General features: G+C 38.3%; 1 protein-coding gene across 1 annotated transcript in view; it reads right to left on the bottom strand.

The window, feature by feature from the left end:
* The window catches only part of LOC142163012 (uncharacterized), a 33,474-nt gene extending 15,365 nt beyond the window's left edge, over positions 1 to 18,109 (bottom strand). The window contains exons 1-4 of the mRNA XM_075220259.1: positions 17,462 to 18,109; positions 16,096 to 16,321; positions 15,964 to 16,017; positions 15,632 to 15,741 (exon numbers count right to left, since the gene is read on the bottom strand). Coding sequence (XP_075076360.1) covers positions 15,632 to 15,741; positions 15,964 to 16,017; positions 16,096 to 16,321; positions 17,462 to 18,109 — 1,038 coding nt within the window. The remainder of the gene's footprint in view (positions 1 to 15,631; positions 15,742 to 15,963; positions 16,018 to 16,095; positions 16,322 to 17,461) is intronic.
* Positions 18,110 to 19,561: the final 1,452 nt, after the last annotated feature.

The following is a 19,561-nucleotide window of genomic DNA, read 5'->3' as shown; positions in this document are numbered from 1 at the left end:
ACAAGAAAGCTACAATGTTTCTGAAATATGTTACAGTCATTAGTTCATCTAAAATTACTTGATATTTTAGTATGTTTTCTAAAATAACTCTATTTTCATTAATAAGTGCATATTTTCGAAAACTCTATTTCCGTGACAGCCAGGTGTTACCCAGGGCAACTCAAACCGGGCCTCCAGAACGGAGCAAAGTACAGCTAGCAGACAAAGGCACGAACCAACATCCCTTTACAAAACTTATGACTTTCCTTTAGGTGCAAGCACATTGGACATAACAGGAGTATTCGCAAATATACACGCAGCAAAATCACTATCAATCGGGCCACCAGACACAAATATATCTCCAACTAAGACACATTCTACTCCTATTTGCTACTTGTTCACTGCATAAGGCTAAACATTTCCTTCACCTTGCATAAGACCAATCCTTGTCTCAAATCTTGCATGAGGCTAAGCCCTGCCTCTATATTTTCATAAGGCTAAGCATTGCCTTCTCTTCGCATGAGACTAAGCCCTGTCTCAAATCTTGCATGAGGCTAAGCCCTGCCTCTATATTTGCATAAGGCTAAGCATTGCCTTCTCCTTGCATGATACCAAGCCCTGTCTCAAATCTTGCATGAGGCTAAGCCCTACCTCCACATTTGCATAAGGCTAAGCATTGTCTTCTCTTCGCATGAAACCAAGCCCTGTCTCAAATCTTGCATGAGGCTAAGACTTGCCTCCACATGTATATAAGGCTAAACATTGCCTTCTCTTCGCATGAGACTAAGCTCTGTCTCAAATATTGCATGAGGCTAAACCCTACCTTCGCATTTGCATAAAGCTAAGCATTACCTTCTCCTTGCATGAGACCAAGCCTGTCTTATATCTTGCATGAGGCTAAGCCCTGCCTCCACATTTGCATAAGGCTAAGCATTGCCTTCTCCTTGCATGAGATTAAGCCCTGTCTCAAATCTTTCATGAGGCTAAGCCTACCTCCACATTTACATAAGGCTAAGAATTGCCTTCTCCTCTCATGAGACCAAGCCCTATCTCAAATCATGCATGAGGCTAAGCCCTGCCTCCACATTTGCATAAGGTTAAGCATTGCCTTCTCCTTGCATGAGACCAAGCCCTATCTCAAATCTTGCATGAGGCTAAGCCTCGCCTCCTTTTTCATAAGGCTAAGCATTGCCTTCTCCTTGTATGAGACTAAGCCCTGTCTCAAATCTTGCATGAGGCTAAGCCCTGTCGCCTTTTGCATAAGGCTAAGCACTGCCTTCTCACGGGAATAAGCATTGTCCCCCCTCCAAAAATGTTGCTCTATTCTAAACTTGGCACTATCTTCTTCCCTCGGTCTAAGCTCTGCCGCCAAATCCACACAAGACTAACCTTTGTCCTGCTATCACTTTCGGTATCATATCTCTACACTTCATGGGCTGACATATAGCCAACCTATCCAAAGGCGTCATAGTCCAAAGGCATCATCCTCATAGCCTGAAGACATCATGTCATGGCCTGAGGATCTCTCAATACTTGCACATCATTATTCAAAGGCGTCATGGTTCAGAGGCACCATTCTCATAGCCCGAGAACATCTTGTCATGGTCTGGGAATCTCCTATCTCATAATTCATAGCCCAGGACATCATAGTCTGAGGACGTCATCTGCATTGTCCAAAGACAATCTTTCATGGTCCAAAGGGAATTTATATCACGTTTAAATTCTCACAGTAACTTATATACTTGCATTCATCATATTTTGAGTTTTGCAGGTAATCCAGGAGGTAACCATTCTTCAAACAGGAGCAACCTCCGCTCCGGCTTCTTCTCATACCATTTTCACTTTGCCATTATAACCGATTCCCATCAATTACCCACCTTACTCTGTGACCATTCAGGTATCTGCCCTATAATACATCGGTTACACCCCAGACTCACAATCATAACTTTATCCGACATTACCCTTCACAAAAGAACCTTTTCCATCGGTTTCATTCACCGTTGGGTCCAAAACTACATGTGACCTGATTCATGTAAAATTAGGGATATGTAGGCAACTTAGAGACCAGGTTTCGGCCTTTATTTTTTCAAAACACCCATTCAGTCAAAATCGGTCATCATTTCTTTACCTGGAAACTCATTCATCCTTCCTGGGTAAAGATGGGCAGCTGTTGATACCCAATTATTCCCTCATATATTTTAAAATATGCATGCATACTTTTAAAATATTTTACATGCATTTACAAACATGCACAAATATTTTTACAATTTTTCTATAATTTTTAAAGGCCCTAAATCAATTTGTTTCTGTATTTTTAATTATATAAATATTCAATAATTATCTCTCATATTACTTTACAATGATTTATTCATCTAAATTCATCATTTATACTCATATGAGTGTTCAAATATTTTAATTGCATTTTTAAAATTACATTTGTATTTTTTAAGACTATAAGTGCATATTTTGCAATAATGGCACATACATATAACTACTTTATCTACACAAAAAATGATTTTTTATATTTTTATAATGTTAAGTAATTATTGTAAATGACCTTCATGCATAAAAAATATTTTTATCATTTAATTAGATATTTTTATAAATTATTTTATTAATTAATTGGGTATTTAACAAATAGCCATTTTATTAAGTTTGAATTCAGACCCCTTAGCCCAATTAAACCCAATACGCCCCAGCCCAACTTAAAATAGCCCCTACCTGACCCAAATTTCCCCTAGTCATGGCCGTTGATCTTTGAGATCAATGGTCCACAATTCCCCTTTCCCTTTTTAACCCAAACAACCCCCTAACCCTAATCATTTGTTATAACACACCGCCCTTGAATCTCGCTTCTTCTCCTTTCTCTCTGAAACCATCCCTAACACTAGTGTCTTCACCCCTTAAATCTCCCAAACCCCTTCGATCCCCGACTAGATATGAAGTTTTGGTGTTTTGCTACCCTTTCTAACCTATTACTTCTGCTGGTTGCTGGATTCTCATTATTTTCTGAAGGAACTTCGAAGAGGTTCGACTTAGAGTCGACCCAGGTTTTTTGTTTCTTTATGAACACCACCTTGTGTTCATCAAACATTTGTGAGTATCGTTGGTTCTGTGGTTGTGGTAAGATTTTTTCTTTACCCCGCCCCTTTTCTCAAAACCCTCATCTTTTCCACATGGATCTTTTCAGATCTTTGTAGATCTGGAGTGATTTTTAGTTTATCCAGTGTTCTTCTTTTAAAAAAAGTCTTGTTCTCTTTGTTGTTAATCAATTTCAGTATCCCTCTATATTAGGGTTTTGCTTCCCTGTTATTTGCTGTTCAAATCTTTTGAATCAGAAAAGATTTCGAATTCCTACAACATTTTTTCTTAAAGATTTTCTATTTTCCCCTATTGTTAATCGATCCTAATGTTCTCTAAAACTAAGGTTTCATTTCTTCTTGTTTTTGCAAAACTTTTCTAAAGTTTCTAAGTGTTTGAATCTGATTATCTTTACTAGTTCTACTGACTCTTTCATGCCTATGTTCTAGTCCTTTGTTTGTTCAATTGTCTCACTATTCGCTTCAATTTTTTTCCCGTTATTGTTTATCTCTGTCAATCAAAATAGATTGACCGATTTTACTTGGGGTTAAAATTATATTTTTCCTGTTAAAATTAGAACTTCCCCGTAAGTTTACCTATTTTTCTCATTTATGACTTTTAATTGGCACTACTTGCCTTATTTAGATTAATTTGTCTAATCTATGGTCTTTAGACTTATTGCTTACCTTATTTAACTTCAATCCCGCATGTTGACTGATTTTGTATGAGATTCTCCCTAATTTAAGTGATATTTCCCTAATCAGCATGTTTACTGCTATTCAATTAAACTATGTGTTTCCTATTATCCACATGTTTACTGTTATTCAATTAAACTATGTGTCTCTTGTTAGCAACATGTCTACTTTTATTTCATTAGATCCATGTACTTTATGTTTATTGTTCCTAATAAGCATGTTTACCGATAACCCAATAAGGATTAACTAATTTACTAGTTTACCCTTAATTATATACATACTAGGGTTTCATAATTCATAGTTCACTCTTTGATTTCCCTACCTTTCTCAGTTTCTCCGCCTCACGCCCTCACTAGTCAACTCGTCAAGACTCAGGCCGATGTCTGTCGCATTTCTTAGCTTCTTTCTTTCACTCTTTAGTCGCATCTTCACTTCATTTCTCAGATCCATCATATTCTTCAGTCGTATCTTCACTTCACTCTTCAGTCGTATTTCTCAGTTGCATTGTTCATCTTCATCTTCATTCTTCGTGTAAGTTTTTAGTTGCTTCGTCTTCATCTTTTTCTTAGTTTGTTTGAAAGCATTCTGGCTCTGGATTTTACTTACTTTGTTTGAAAGTTGAAGTGAGATTTGTCTTGTGCTTTAATTGTTGAGCTGTTATAAAGTTATCTTGTGTCACTTGTTATAAAATTTGTATTTCATAACTAATAAAAATTTTAATCTATATACATAATTTTGTACTAGAGTAAAAAAGTAGATATCAATGTACAAAGAGTTATTGCTAGTCGTTTCAACAAAGAAGATCTTAAGAACACTGATTTTACCGAAACTGTTGTATACATTGCAAATCTTATAAAATTATTTTAGCAAAACAATTTTATACCGAAACTATTTTATACATTGCGAAACAGTTTTATACATTGTGAAACTGTTTTAGTTGTTTTATCTTATCAGGTAAACCGATAGCCGAATCGATAATGATAGATAACCGATTAATCGATAACCGATAACCAATATCTTATCGGTTTGGTTATCGGGTTATGATATTTGTAAACTGATAATCGATAGGCAAAACCGATAATATTCATAACCGAACCGACCGATGCCCATCCCTAATTGTTGGATTGCTGGAATTTTCTAAGTGTTGAATGACTCTGTTTGCTCCTTCCTCCTGAAAATCCAAAACTATTTTCTCAAAACTATCTCATGTTTTCAACTCCTACTCTTAGAACATCTAGGGTCCTGCCCCTCCAGTGTGAGCATTGCCTAGGAGTCCATGAGACTCCTCTGAACTTTGACACACTGGGGCTGGCTCTCCAAAACTTGCTCATAAGAGGTATCTTTAAAAAGTTTTCTGGTGTGAGCATTTCTCGGGGTCCCTGAGGAACCTTGGGAACTTTGACACACCAGGATACCATTGGGTGCACTATGAGAATATTGGCATGTTCATACTTGGATGAAGGCTTGGCTTTTCAGGTTTACTATCTAGGCCTATTCAGGCTCCCTATAGTTTAGTAGTTTCATTTCTGTAATTCATTCATTCATTTTGGGTCTGTAATAATAATTCTTATAAAATAAATATTAGGGATATTAGTAAAATGGGAGGGACTTTTATATATGTCTTGTGGGGAAATCGGGTAGAAATCATGCTCTTAGGACTGTTATGATTATCTACTTGCATTAGAAAATATGCCTATAGGTTCATCATGTATTTGCTCTAACTTTCTATTTATGCGTATTCATATCCGTGCTAGAAATCCTATCTCTAGGCTGTTGTTAATTCAGCCTTAACAATCATGTTCATACATTCTCCTACGTGCATTAGAAACCATATTCTAGGACTTTTTATTGCACTCACCTTGATATCACGCCTACAATCAAATCGTATAAAAATCAGTTTCCTTAGTAGCAATCATTCCTATAGGAAATAAGTATAAAAGCAATCCTAGCACCTAGATATCAGGCTTATATATGTAAAATTAGTTTTGTAACATTTGTGATTATTTTCAGCACCTAGACAGCATGCCTATAGCACTTAATGAACCAAACCGCCTGCTTAAAACGTTTACTGGTCTATTACGGTTCTGATTAACGATTAGATATCATGTTCATAGGACATCTTTGATCCACGCCTAGGCAAGCCTGTAGGGCGATTAAAGTCTTGAAATTATAAAACTATGCTTTGTTTAACTGTTCGTGAATTGCCCAGATTAAGCTAGTCCTTAAATCAGTAAGCAACTAATTAAGTATCTTCTTCCTCGCTTTAATAAAACACTGCATATGTTCTGCTTTGTGCTCACCTAGATATCCTACTATAAGACTTCAAAAGTGTCTGAAATACTGTTGTTTGAGACATGCAATTGCCTGCTTATTTAGGAAATTATGTGCGGGCAGTGGAACACTTAGTGCCTGAACCACGGCATGGGAACCCTGATGTTGAGAGCTGCTCGGTGCTCGAGGGCAAAATCTAGCAATATGCCTCGTATTGCCACAAGTGTAACCTGCCCTCGGCTGCTGGGACTAATGACCCTAACAACCTGAGTAACCACCCTGAAAACTCTGGAGTGGCGGTGCACTGAAAGGAGCTGGTAGTGTACTGTAGGGAAACTGATCAGAATATTGCATATGAGAACCATGGCCACCTGGAGCACCATGAGAAGCCTGAAGTGCTAAATGAAACGGCCTGGAAGAATGGCCTCTACCAAAAGGATCCCTTCCTCCAAATGAGGCACCACTGAACCTGCCAGAATGGCGGGGCCTCTTTTCAGACCCCTGACCACTCCTCTATAATAGAACCATCTCAACTCTCCTAGCCACATTGGTCGCATCCTTAAAAGAAATCTCGTTCCCTGTCTCCTTAGCGATCCGCAATCGAATCAGCTGAGTGAGTCCCTCAGTGAACCTCCTCACCTTCTCTTTCTCGGTGGGAAGTATGATAAGAGCATGACTAGCTAAGGAAATGGATCTGGTCTCGTACTTAGTGACGGTCATAGAACCCTACTAAAGACGCTCAAACTGCCTCCAATAGTCCTCCCTCTGAGCGATAGGTAGAAACTTCTCCAGAAATAGCTGAGGGAACTGAACCCAAGTCAAAGCTGGTAACCCAGCTGGTCTAGCCAAATAATAATCCCTCCACCAAGTCTTGGCAGAACCTGATAGACGAAAAGCAACAAAGTCGACCCCAATCCTCCACTATCCCCATGTTCCGCAGAACCTCATGATAGCTGTCCAATAGTCCTGGGATCCTCTGAAGATGTACCGCTATAAATAGTAGTGAAGAGCTTGGTGAACCTGTCCAACCTCCACAAAGCATAAGCAAACATAGCTGCTCTATCCTCGGTCTGAGCCACAACACCCAGCTGAACTACCCCAATTGCCTGAGCTGCTGGAATCTGAAACGGGGGAGCCATCTGCTCCGGAGTGCGACTAGTAGGAGTCTGTGCTCCTCCCCCAGCTTGAGAGATGGCTGGTGCAACAGGAAGTAAGCCTTCCTGGGCGATACTCTCCATAAGTCCCACTAGACGGACCAGAGCATCCTAGAGTACCAGGGTAGCGATGAACCCCTCATATTACTTTACAATGATTTATTCATCTAAATTCATCATTTATACTCATATGAGTGTTCAAATATTTTAATTGCATTTTTAAAATTACATTTGTATTTTTTAAGACTATAAGTGCATATTTTGCAATAATGGCACATACATATAACTACTTTATCTACACAAAAAATGATTTTTTATATTTTTATAATGTTAAGTAATTATTGTAAATGACCTTCATGCATAAAAAATATTTTTATCATTTAATTAGATATTTTTATAAATTATTTTATTAATTAATTGGGTATTTAACAAATAGCCATTTTATTAAGTTTGAATTCAGACCCCTTAGCCCAATTAAACCCAATACGCCCCAGCCCAACTTAAAATAGCCCCTACCTGACCCAAATTTCCCCTAGTCATGGCCGTTGATCTTTGAGATCAACGGTCCACAATTCCCCTTTCCCTTTTTAACCCAAACAACCCCCTAACCCTAATCATTTGTTATAACACACCGCCCTTGAATCTCGCTTCTTCTCCTTTCTCTCTGAAACCATCCCTAACACTAGTGTCTTCACCCCTTAAATCTCCCAAACCCCTTCGATCCCCGACTAGATATGAAGTTTTGGTGTTTTGCTACCCTTTCTAACCTATTACTTCTGCTGGTTGCTGGATTCTCATTATTTTCTGAAGGAACTTCGAAGAGGTTCGACTTAGAGTCGACCCAGGTTTTTTGTTTCTTTATGAACACCGCCTTGTGTTCATCAAACATTTGTGAGTATCGTTGGTTCTGTGGTTGTGGTAAGATTTTTTCTTTACCCCGCCCCTTTTCTCAAAACCCTCATCTTTTCCACATGGATATTTTCAGATCTTTGTAGATCTGGAGTGATTTTTAGTTTATCCAGTGTTCTTCTTTTAAAAAAAGTCTTGTTCTCTTTGTTGTTAATCAATTTCAGTATCCCTCTATATTAGGGTTTTGCTTCCCTGTTATTTGCTGTTCAAATCTTTTGAATCAGAAAAGATTTCGAATTCCTACAACATTTTTTCTTAAAGATTTTCTATTTTCCCCTATTGTTAATCGATCCTAATGTTCTCTAAAACTAAGGTTTCATTTCTTCTTGTTTTTGCAAAACTTTTCTAAAGTTTCTAAGTGTTTGAATCTGATTATCTTTACTAGTTCTACTGACTCTTTCATGCCTATGTTCTAGTCCTTTGTTTGTTCAATTGTCTCACTATTCGCTTCAATTTTTTTCCCGTTATTGTTTATCTCTGTCAATCAAAATAGATTGACCGATTTTACTTGGGGTTAAAATTATATTTTTCCTGTTAAAATTAGAACTTCCCCGTAAGTTTACCTATTTTTCTCATTTATGACTTTTAATTGGCACTACTTGCCTTATTTAGATTAATTTGTCTAATCTATGGTCTTTAGACTTATTGCTTACCTTATTTAACTTCAATCCCGCATGTTGACTGATTTTGTATGAGATTCTCCCTAATTTAAGTGATATTTCCCTAATCAGCATGTTTACTGCTATTCAATTAAACTATGTGTTTCCTATTATCCACATGTTTACTGTTATTCAATTAAACTATGTGTCTCTTGTTAGCAACATGTCTACTTTTATTTCATTAGATCCATGTACTTTATGTTTATTGTTCCTAATAAGCATGTTTACCGATAACCCAATAAGGATTAACTAATTTACTAGTTTACCCTTAATTATATACATACTAGGGTTTCATAATTCATAGTTCACTCTTTGATTTCCCTACCTTTCTCAGTTTCTCCGCCTCACGCCCTCACTAGTCAACTCGTCAAGACTCAGGCCGATGTCTGTCGCATTTCTCAGCTTCTTTCTTTCACTCTTTAGTCGCATCTTCACTTCATTTCTCAGATCCATCATATTCTTCAGTCGTATCTTCACTTCACTCTTCAGTCGTATTTCTCAGTTGCATTGTTCATCTTCATCTTCATTCTTCGTGTAAGTTTTTAGTTGCTTCGTCTTCATCTTTTTCTTAGTTTGTTTGAAAGCATTCTGGCTCTGGATTTCACTTACTTTGTTTGAAAGTTGAAGTGAGATTTGTCTTGTGCTTTAATTGTTGAGCTATTATAAAGTTATCTTGTGTCACTTGTTATAAAATTTGTATTTCATAACTAATAAAATTTTTAATCTATATACATAATTTTGTACTAGAGTAAAAAAGTAGATATCAATGCACAAAGAGTTATTGCTAGTCGTTTCAACAAAGAAGATCTTAAGAACACTGATTTTACCGAAACTGTTGTATACATTGCAAATCTTATAAAATTATTTTAGCAAAACAATTTTATATCGAAACTATTTTATACATTGCGAAACAGTTTTATACATTGTGAAACTGTTTTAGTTGTTTTATCTTATCAGGTAAACCGATAGCCGAATCGATAATGATAGATAACCGATTAATCGATAACCGATAACCAATATCTTATCGGTTTGGTTATCGGGTTATGATATTTGTAAACTGATAATCGATAGGCAAAACCGATAATATTCATAACCGAACCGACCGATGCCCATCCCTAATTGTTGGATTGCTGGAATTTTCTAAGTGTTGAATGACTCTGTTTGCTCCTTCCTCCTGAAAATCCAAAACTATTTTCTCAAAACTATCTCATGTTTTCAACTCCTACTCTTAGAACATCTAGGGTCCTGCCCCTCCAGTGTGAGCATTGCCTAGGAGTCCATGAGACTCCTCTGAACTTTGACACACTGGGGCTGGCTCTCCAAAACTTGCTCATAAGAGGTATCTTTAAAAAGTTTTCTGGTGTGAGCATTTCTCGGGGTCCCTGAGGAACCTTGGGAACTTTGACACACCAGGATACCATTGGGTGCACTATGAGAATATTGGCATGTTCATACTTGGATGAAGGCTTGGCTTTTCAGGTTTACTATCTAGGCCTATTCAGGCTCCCTATAGTTTAGTAGTTTCATTTCTGTAATTCATTCATTCATTTTGGGTCTGTAATAATAATTCTTATAAAATAAATATTAGGGATATTAGTAAAATGGGAGGGACTTTTATATATGTCTTGTGGGGAAATCGGGTAGAAATCATGCTCTTAGGACTGTTATGATTATCTACTTGCATTAGAAAATATGCCTATAGGTTCATCATGTATTTGCTCTAACTTTCTATTTATGCGTATTCATATCCGTGCTAGAAATCCTATCTCTAGGCTGTTGTTAATTCAGCCTTAACAATCATGTTCATACATTCTCCTACGTGCATTAGAAACCATATTCTAGGACTTTTTATTGCACTCACCTTGATATCACGCCTACAATCAAATCGTATAAAAATCAGTTTCCTTAGTAGCAATCATTCCTATAGGAAATAAGTATAAAAGCAATCCTAGCACCTAGATATCAGGCTTATATATGTAAAATTAGTTTTGTAACATTTGTGATTATTTTCAGCACCTAGACAGCATGCCTATAGCACTTAATGAACCAAACCGCCTGCTTAAAACGTTTACTGGTCTATTACGGTTCTGATTAACGATTAGATATCATGTTCATAGGACATCTTTGATCCACGCCTAGGCAAGCCTGTAGGGCGATTAAAGTCTTGAAATTATAAAACTATGCTTTGTTTAACTGTTCGTGAATTGCCCAGATTAAGCTAGTCCTTAAATCAGTAAGCAACTAATTAAGTATCTTCTTCCTCGCTTTAATAAAACACTGCATATGTTCTGCTTTGTGCTCACCTAGATATCCTACTATAAGACTTCAAAAGTGTCTGAAATACTGTTGTTTGAGACATGCAATTGCCTGCTTATTTAGGAAATTATGTGCGGGCAGTGGAACACTTAGTGCCTGAACCACGGCATGGGAACCCTGATGTTGAGAGCTGCTCGGTGCTCGAGGGCAAAATCTAGCAATATGCCTCGTATTGCCACAAGTGTAACCTGCCCTCGGCTGCTGGGACTAATGACCCTAACAACCTGAGTAACCACCCTGAAAACTCTGGAGTGGCGGTGCACTGAAAGGAGCTGGTAGTGTACTGTAGGGAAACTGATCAGAATATTGCATATGAGAACCATGGCCACCTGGAGCACCATGAGAAGCCTGAAGTGCTAAATGAAACGGCCTGGAAGAATGGCCTCTACCAAAAGGATCCCTTCCTCCAAATGAGGCACCACTGAACCTGCCAGAATGGCGGGGCCTCTTTTCAGACCCCTGACCACTCCTCTATAATAGAACCATCTCAACTCTCCTAGCCACATTGGTCGCATCCTTAAAAGAAATCTCGTTCCCTGTCTCCTTAGCGATCCGCAATCGAATCAGCTGAGTGAGTCCCTCAGTGAACCTCCTCACCTTCTCTTTCTCGGTGGGAAGTATGATAAGAGCATGACTAGCTAAGGAAATGGATCTGGTCTCGTACTTAGTGACGGTCATAGAACCCTACTAAAGACGCTCAAACTGCCTACAATAGTCCTCCCTCTGAGCGATAGGTAGAAACTTCTCCAGAAATAGCTGAGGGAACTGAACCCAAGTCAAAGCTGGTAACCCAGCTGGTCTAGCCAAATAATAATCCCTCCACCAAGTCTTGGCAGAACCTGATAGACGAAAAGCAACAAAGTCGACCCCAATCCTCCACTATCCCCATGTTCCGCAGAACCTCATGATAGCTGTCCAATAGTCCTGGGATCCTCTGAAGATGTACCGCTATAAATAGTAGTGAAGAGCTTGGTGAACCTGTCCAACCTCCACAAAGCATCAGCAAACATAGCTGCTCTATCCTCGGTCTGAGCCACAACACCCAGCTGAACTACCCCAATTGCCTGAGCTGCTGGAATCTGAAACGGGGGAGCCATCTGCTCCGGAGTGCGACTAGTAGGAGTCTGTGCTCCTCCCCCAGCTTGAGAGATGGCTGGTGCAACAGGAAGTAAGCCTTCCTGGGCGATACTCTCCATAAGTCCCACTAGACGGACCAGAGCATCCTAGAGTACCAGGGTAGCGATGAACCCCTCATATTACTTTACAATGATTTATTCATCTAAATTCATCATTTATACTCATATGAGTGTTCAAATATTTTAATGCTGCTCTAGGCTGAGCCCTGCCCCTTCCTCGGCCTCTAGCACGGCCTCGGCCCCGTCCTCTGTGCCTCGTAGGAGCTGCTACTGGGGGCTCGGGTTGCTGATCAGCGGATGAAGAAACACGTGTTCTCGCCATCTGCGAAAGGACAGCGTAGAAGTTCAATTAGTATTGAGAAGTCAAATCGCACGACAAAGAAGAATAGATGTGAAGTTATTCCTAAGCTCTGTAGCCTCTGGGGGATAAGCACAGACGTCTCTGTGCCGATCCCTTAGACTCTACCTAGCTTGTTCGTGAATTGTGAGACCAAAGCAACCTAGAGCTCTGATACCAACTTGTCATGACCCAGATTTCCCACCCTCGGGAGTCGTAATGTCGCCTACTCGTGAAACCTAGGCAAGCCAACTATTAAGGTTTTAACCCATTAGCAATCAACCCAAACAGATATAAACAACAACTATAGCTAAACAAATGAAAGGCACAGAAGAGTTATAACAAATCCGAATAATCCAATACATGTCTACCATGAATCTGGTGTCATAATTTCATGAACGACTAAGATTTTTACTACAAACACAAGTCTGAAAAAAAAAGTACAACTGTTCTCAAAATGAAAGAGACATCAGAAAGCTAAAACATGGAAGGGGGACTTTAGGCTCTACGAACGCCAGCAGATCTACCTTGGTCTCCCTAGACTGAAGGTAGTTACCTCAGCTACTCACCGGGTCTGGTACCAAAATCTGCACAAAAGAGTGCAGAGTGTAGTATTAGTACAATCGACCCCATGTATTGAGTAAGTGTCGAGCCTAACCTTGGCGAAGTAGTGACGAGGCTAGGACGCAACAATTACATATACATGTGCAACTAAATCATGTACAAACAGAAACATAGTAATAGGAATCAATAGAATAAGGTAGGAAAGGGACATGCTGTGGGGAATATCAGATTCTAACAATTAACCAATAAAGATGCATCAATAAAGAAGCATAATGAACATATTTATATCAACACGAACAATGAAACAGTAACACGTGCACGACATCACCCTACGTGCTTTTACTCTCATCCTCACCATATGAAATAACAGAAACGACATGGCATCACCCTTCGTGCATTACCTCTCATAATCATGGCAAGGGATAACCCTTCGTGAATTATTTCTCACAATATCGGTACGACATCACCCTTCGTGCATTAACTCTCAAATTATGATGCAACATCACCCTTTGTGCATTAACACTCATAATATCGACATGACATCACCCTTCGTGCATTACACTCACTCACAATATCATGCACGACATCATCCTTCGTGCTTTACACTCTTCCTCACCCAAACGATAGAAACAATATGTCCCGGCAAGGGAATCAACAATATCAACAATAATATCCCAGCAAGGGATTCAGCTATAACCAATCTCGTTTTCAATAATTACTTCACAAAATGAAATTCAACTTGAGTCAATACTCAACAATAGTCAATTACCAAGAAACCTTCATAAGCTTTGTTCAACATCGATAATTATCAATTTAAGCATGGATAGTGCATAATAGAGTCATAACAATCATGGTATAAGACCCACGGGCATGCTTGATACCAACGTATAGATACTCGTCACCACACCTATACGTCGTACTCATACTAACACATAGCAAATAAGACCACAATGCCTATTCCCTCAAGCTAAGGTTTGGCCAAACACTTACCTCAAATCCACAGACAAGATTAAGCCTCGACTACCGCTTTACCTCTCGGTTCCACTTCCAATTCGCTTGTATCTAGTCATAATTTATTTAATAATATTAAAAAATGCTAAATAAACCAATTCTAATGCATGAAAATATATTTTTCATTGTTTTCTCAAAAAAGTCAATCCGGACCCGCTTGGTCAAAACCCGATCACCCATTCACTCATGAACTCAAATATGCAATTAGTTTTGAAACCGGACTTCAAATCTAGGTCCAAATCCCCAAATTTTGAAAATCCTAATTTCTACCCCAAACACCCAATTTTCCCATGAAAACCCTAGATTTTGAAGTGAAATCATGTAAAAAGATGTTATAGATTTAAGAAAATAAGTTAGAAATCGTTTACCTATGATTTGGAGAAGAACTCTCTTTAAGAAAATTGCCTATGGGAGTTTAGGGTTTGAAAAAGTTATAAAATGAAGAAGAATCCTGTTAAAATCTCTCTTAACAGGTCGCAGATGTCGCAATTGCGAACCCTTTAAAAACATGCTGACTTCACATTTGCGAAGGGGATGTCGCATTTGCGATGAAGGGGCTTCGCAATTCCCAGCCCAAAGGTCGCATTTGCGATGAGGGCCTGCCCAGGCTTGGTTCGCAATTGCGACACTTTGGTTGCATTTGCTAAGCCTGACCATCTCGCAATTGCAAAGCCTGATCTCGCAATTGCGAAGCCTGATCGAGGCCTAGGTAAAAATACCAGATGCACAACTGCAATTTTCCTAAGTCCAAATCACCCCGTGTTTTATCTAAAACTCACCCGATCCCTCGGGGCTCCAAACCAAACATGCACACAAGTCTGAAAACATCATACGAACTTGCTCGTGCGATCAAATCATCAAAATAACATCAACAACTATGAATTTAACCTCAAATTTATGAAATTCTTTAAGAACATTGAAATTTTCATTTTCTCAACTAAAGGTCCGATTTATACCAAATCATCTCCGATTCTTACCAAATTTTACTGATTCGATTTAATTATTATTTTAAACATATACCGAGCTTCGGAACCAATATACGGGCCTGATACCATCAATAACACGCATCATTTCACTTCTAAAAGACTTTACATTTTCCAGTTAATAATTTTCTTTAAAAATACTTTTCTCGGGCTAGGGATCTCAAAATTCAATTCTGAGCATACGCCCAAGTCCCATATTTTACTACGGACCTTACGAGACCGTCAAATTATGGGTCTGTATCCGTTTACTAAGAATGTTGACCAAAGTCAACTTTAATTAATTTTTAAAGGCTAAATTCATTATTTTCCTTAAATTTCACATAAAAGTTTTCCGGAAATGCGTCCGGACTGCGCACCGAAATCGAGGTAAGGCAAAAAGAGGTTTTAAGACCTCGAAATATAATTTTGACTTCTAAAATAAGAGATTACCTTTCGGGCCATCACACCACTAGTCTGGCCTTGTGTTTGTCTATTTTTTCATTGGCTTTGTACTTAATTCTATATATCCATTTAGATCCCACAGTTTGTTTACCTACTAGGAGATCAATAATTTTCCAAGTGTGGTTGTCCTCCAAGGCAGTTATTTCCTGCCTCATGGCTTTTATCCACTTCTTATCTTGAGCTGCTTCCTTAACACTTCTTGGTTCTGCAACAGTTGAGACAAGACCAACATAGGATAGATAGGATTCCGGTAGATAATTGTAAGATATATGAGCAGTAATATGATACTGACATAAGGCTGAAGTCTTCTTCCCAGTAACATAGTCTTTCATCCATATAGGAGGCTTAGAGACTCTATTAGGTCTAGTTCTGTTTGATTCTTGGTTATCAGATTGATCCCCTACAGCTAACTATTCAAGTTGCTCACCTGCAGTTTGTTCAACAAACTGTTCACCTACAGTTTGTTCAACAAACTGTTCACCTGCATTTTGTTCATTTGTGACAGCCTGTTATTGGTTCATCTCAGCTGGTATACTGGAATTTGAGATACTATCCTTACAATTGGGATTGAAATTTGTCTCTGAATTGTCAAGGTTTTCCTCTAGATCTGTTGTGTTTTCCAAATGTGTTCCTTCTGAAAAGGTGTCAGACATTATGTCATGTTCATCAGCTGAGTTGTTAATTTGAGATCCTGCTAGGATCCATGCTCTCAGTTGGAAATGGATCCAACAGGTACACGACAACATCTCCATTGTCTCCACAGTTCCTTTCCGTGAAGGAAACATCTTTGCTTACCAAAAAAGACTTAGACTCCAAGTCATACAACCTATACCCCTTTGTGTTTTTGAATAGCCCATAAATACCGTTCTTTTTGCTCTTATAGCAAATTTATCCTCTCTTGGTAAGATACTGGCATAACACAAACATCCAAACACCCTCAAATATTTTAGTTTTGGTGCTTTGCTATGAAGTATTTCATAAGGTGACTTGCCTTTGAGGATTGCAGTTGGAAGATTATTAATTAGGTAAACTACAGTCCTAATGCACTCTCCTCAAAATCTAATTGGGACTGAACTCTAAATTTTTAAATCTCTTGCAACCTCCAAAATATGTCTATGTTTCCTTTTCACAGTACCATTTTGTTGTGGAGTGTATAGGCAACTACTTTGATGAACTATTCCAAGAGCAGAAAATAAAGCACTACATTTAGAATTGAAGAATTCTATACCACTGTCATATCTCAGTACTTTAATATTCATGCCAAACTGATTTTTATCATTGAAAAGAAATTTGTCAATACAATTATCACTTGACATTTGGACTGTATCAAACATAATCAAGTATATCTACTATAGTCATCAACAATTGTGACAAAGTAATAATTTTTTATCATATGTAGACTGCTTATAAGGACCCCAAACATCTAGGTGTATCAGCTGGAAACTACAGTCTATTTTACTTGTGCTATCTGGGACTGTTGACATGTGTTGCTTTGCCATTGGGCATATTTGATACCCCTGTTGATTATGCCCATCTTCTAAACCTTTTATGATAGGAATGTGCTGCATTGCTTTCATGGAGAGATGTCCTAATCTTGAATTTTGTGTTATAACACAAAACTATAATTTTGTGTTATAGTTTCCTTTTATCATTGTTGCTGTTGCTACTGGTTTTATTACTCCTATAAGGATGTAAAGACCATCTATTTTTCTACCAATCCCCATAACCTTGCCACTGTAAAGACCTCATAAAAGACACAAGTCAGGAAAAAATTTAATAGTGCAAACAAGATCCTTGATCAGTTTTGAAACTGAAAGTAGGTTGAACTTGAAGTCTGGCACATGTAGAACATATCTTATCCTCTGTACCTCTAGGATTATTGCACTTCCTATATCTGTTATTTATGACCTGTTTCCAGTTGGTACCTGCACTTTTTTACTTTCCGAACTTCCTAGTTTGTTGATGTCGGCTAGTTTCTCCTTGCAGGAAGTGATATAATGAGAGGCCCCTAAGTCAATGATCCATTCAAAGAGACAATCATTCGACAACATGGAAACAATACCTGCCATGTTGACTTTGTAATCACCAGCTGAATATTTGTTCAGCAAGTCCACATGCTGCTTATACTCCTCCTTTGTGAAGTAGTGGCCTTGAGACTGGCTCCTAGTAGAACTGTTCCCTTCGGCAGCATTATTTCCTTCAACTGTTGCATTATTACCATAAGTCTTGAAGCCACCAGCACCCTGCATTGGCTTTCTTTTGCTCTTGAAATCAGGTGGATATCCCATAATTTTGTAGCCATTCTCCTTTTGATGCCTCCTATACCCACAATGTTTACAGATTACACCTAAAATTTTGCCTTTCATCATTTGTCCCTTGCTAGCTAACATGGTCAATGACTCTTTATTCATGTCCATTACACCAAGTGCCCTTTGGCTTTCTTCTGGTATCACTAAGGTATATGCTTGATTTACTGATAACACTAGTACTTTCAACAAAATTTGGCTGCGAACGTGAGCATATGTATCATTTAATCCTACTAGAAATTGCACTAGACGTTGCTGATAGACCATTTCAAAAATGGTTCTAATTCCTTATAATTACATTCTTTACCTGGTATTAAGGTGTCTTGTTCATCCCATAAGACTTTTATTTTAGTAAAGTACGTGGTAACAAAATTAGTACCTTGAGTTAGGGTTCCAATTTGAGTCCAAAGATGATAGAATCTAGCCAAATTAGATTTTCCAAACCTCTCCTTGAACTCACACCAGACCTTTGCTGCATTTGACACATAGACGATGCTTGGAAACTGTTCCTGCGACACACATCTCCTAATCCATGAGAGAGCTATATCATTATATTTTTTCCACAGATCGGCTAATTCTCTTTTGTATAAACTCTTCACACATGTTCCTTCTATGAAACCTAGCTTGTTCTTCCCCAATAGAGTCAAACGCATCGATTTACTCGACAATCCATAATTTTATAGGCATGTTAGCTTGATATCTATCAGAATCGCTCCAAGAGTATCATATGGTTGAAGATAGAGTAGATGACGATGGTCAATTTGATGTGTTGGGGTGTCTCCCATGGTGGACAGCTCTAGATTTGACAATTGCAAACCAGCTAGGTGAAGAAGAAGCAAATTCAGAGCCCTAATCGCTGCTCTGATACCATGATAAAAGAATCTAGAAGCTAAGGTGAAGAACAAAGGAAATGAGGATGAGAGAATGAAAATTTGATTCTGTATCTTTTCTTCAATGCATGAGCACTGTACACACACATATATAGAGAATTCACAATTTGAACTTTATGAGTTCATTGAGTTACTAAGTTCGAAATTTAATATTTATACATATTTAATAAACTCTTAATACATATATTGTCTCATCCAAAACTACTGCATTAGACTAAACCTATAGCTTATACTCTACATCCGCCCATGTGATGCCCATCACAATAATTAAGAGGATCATAGGACTTAAAATTACATTTGCTTACCAGTTAGTTTGAAGAATTTCATTCCTAAGTCTTGTGAGAGATGCGACTATACTCGCCACAAAAAAGCAACAAATGCGCCCCAAATAAATTTAATGGAGGAACGCCACTTGAATTGGTGACATGTAATACGGAAATTTTTTGTAGGTTGCCACAAAAGCTTATTTGTCTCACTATTAGCTTTATGTAACAAATGCGGAGCGGTGCCACTTGACTTGGCGACATGTACTACGGAAACTTTCGGTGACGATTCAAAAGGTCGCCACAAAACTTATTTGTTTCATTATTAGCTTTTGTGGAGATTGTACTTCCCAGAAAAGTATCAAGTGCGCCACAATACATTTAATGGAGGGACGCCACTTGAATTAGTGGCATGTATTACGGGAACCTTTGCTGGCGACTAAATGGATCTCCACAAAAGCTTGTTTGTTCTTTATTAAGCTTCTTTGGCGACTAAATATGCTGCAAATAGATTTTAACACCACTTGGATACTTTTGGTGGAGACTAAATAGGTCGCCACAAAGCT

The sequence above is a fragment of the Nicotiana tabacum genome, chromosome 8 (assembly GCF_000715075.1).
Source record: "Nicotiana tabacum cultivar K326 chromosome 8, ASM71507v2, whole genome shotgun sequence".
NCBI classification, from domain to species: Eukaryota; Viridiplantae; Streptophyta; class Magnoliopsida; order Solanales; family Solanaceae; genus Nicotiana; species Nicotiana tabacum.
This window is presented reverse-complemented; position numbering and strand designations above follow the sequence as displayed.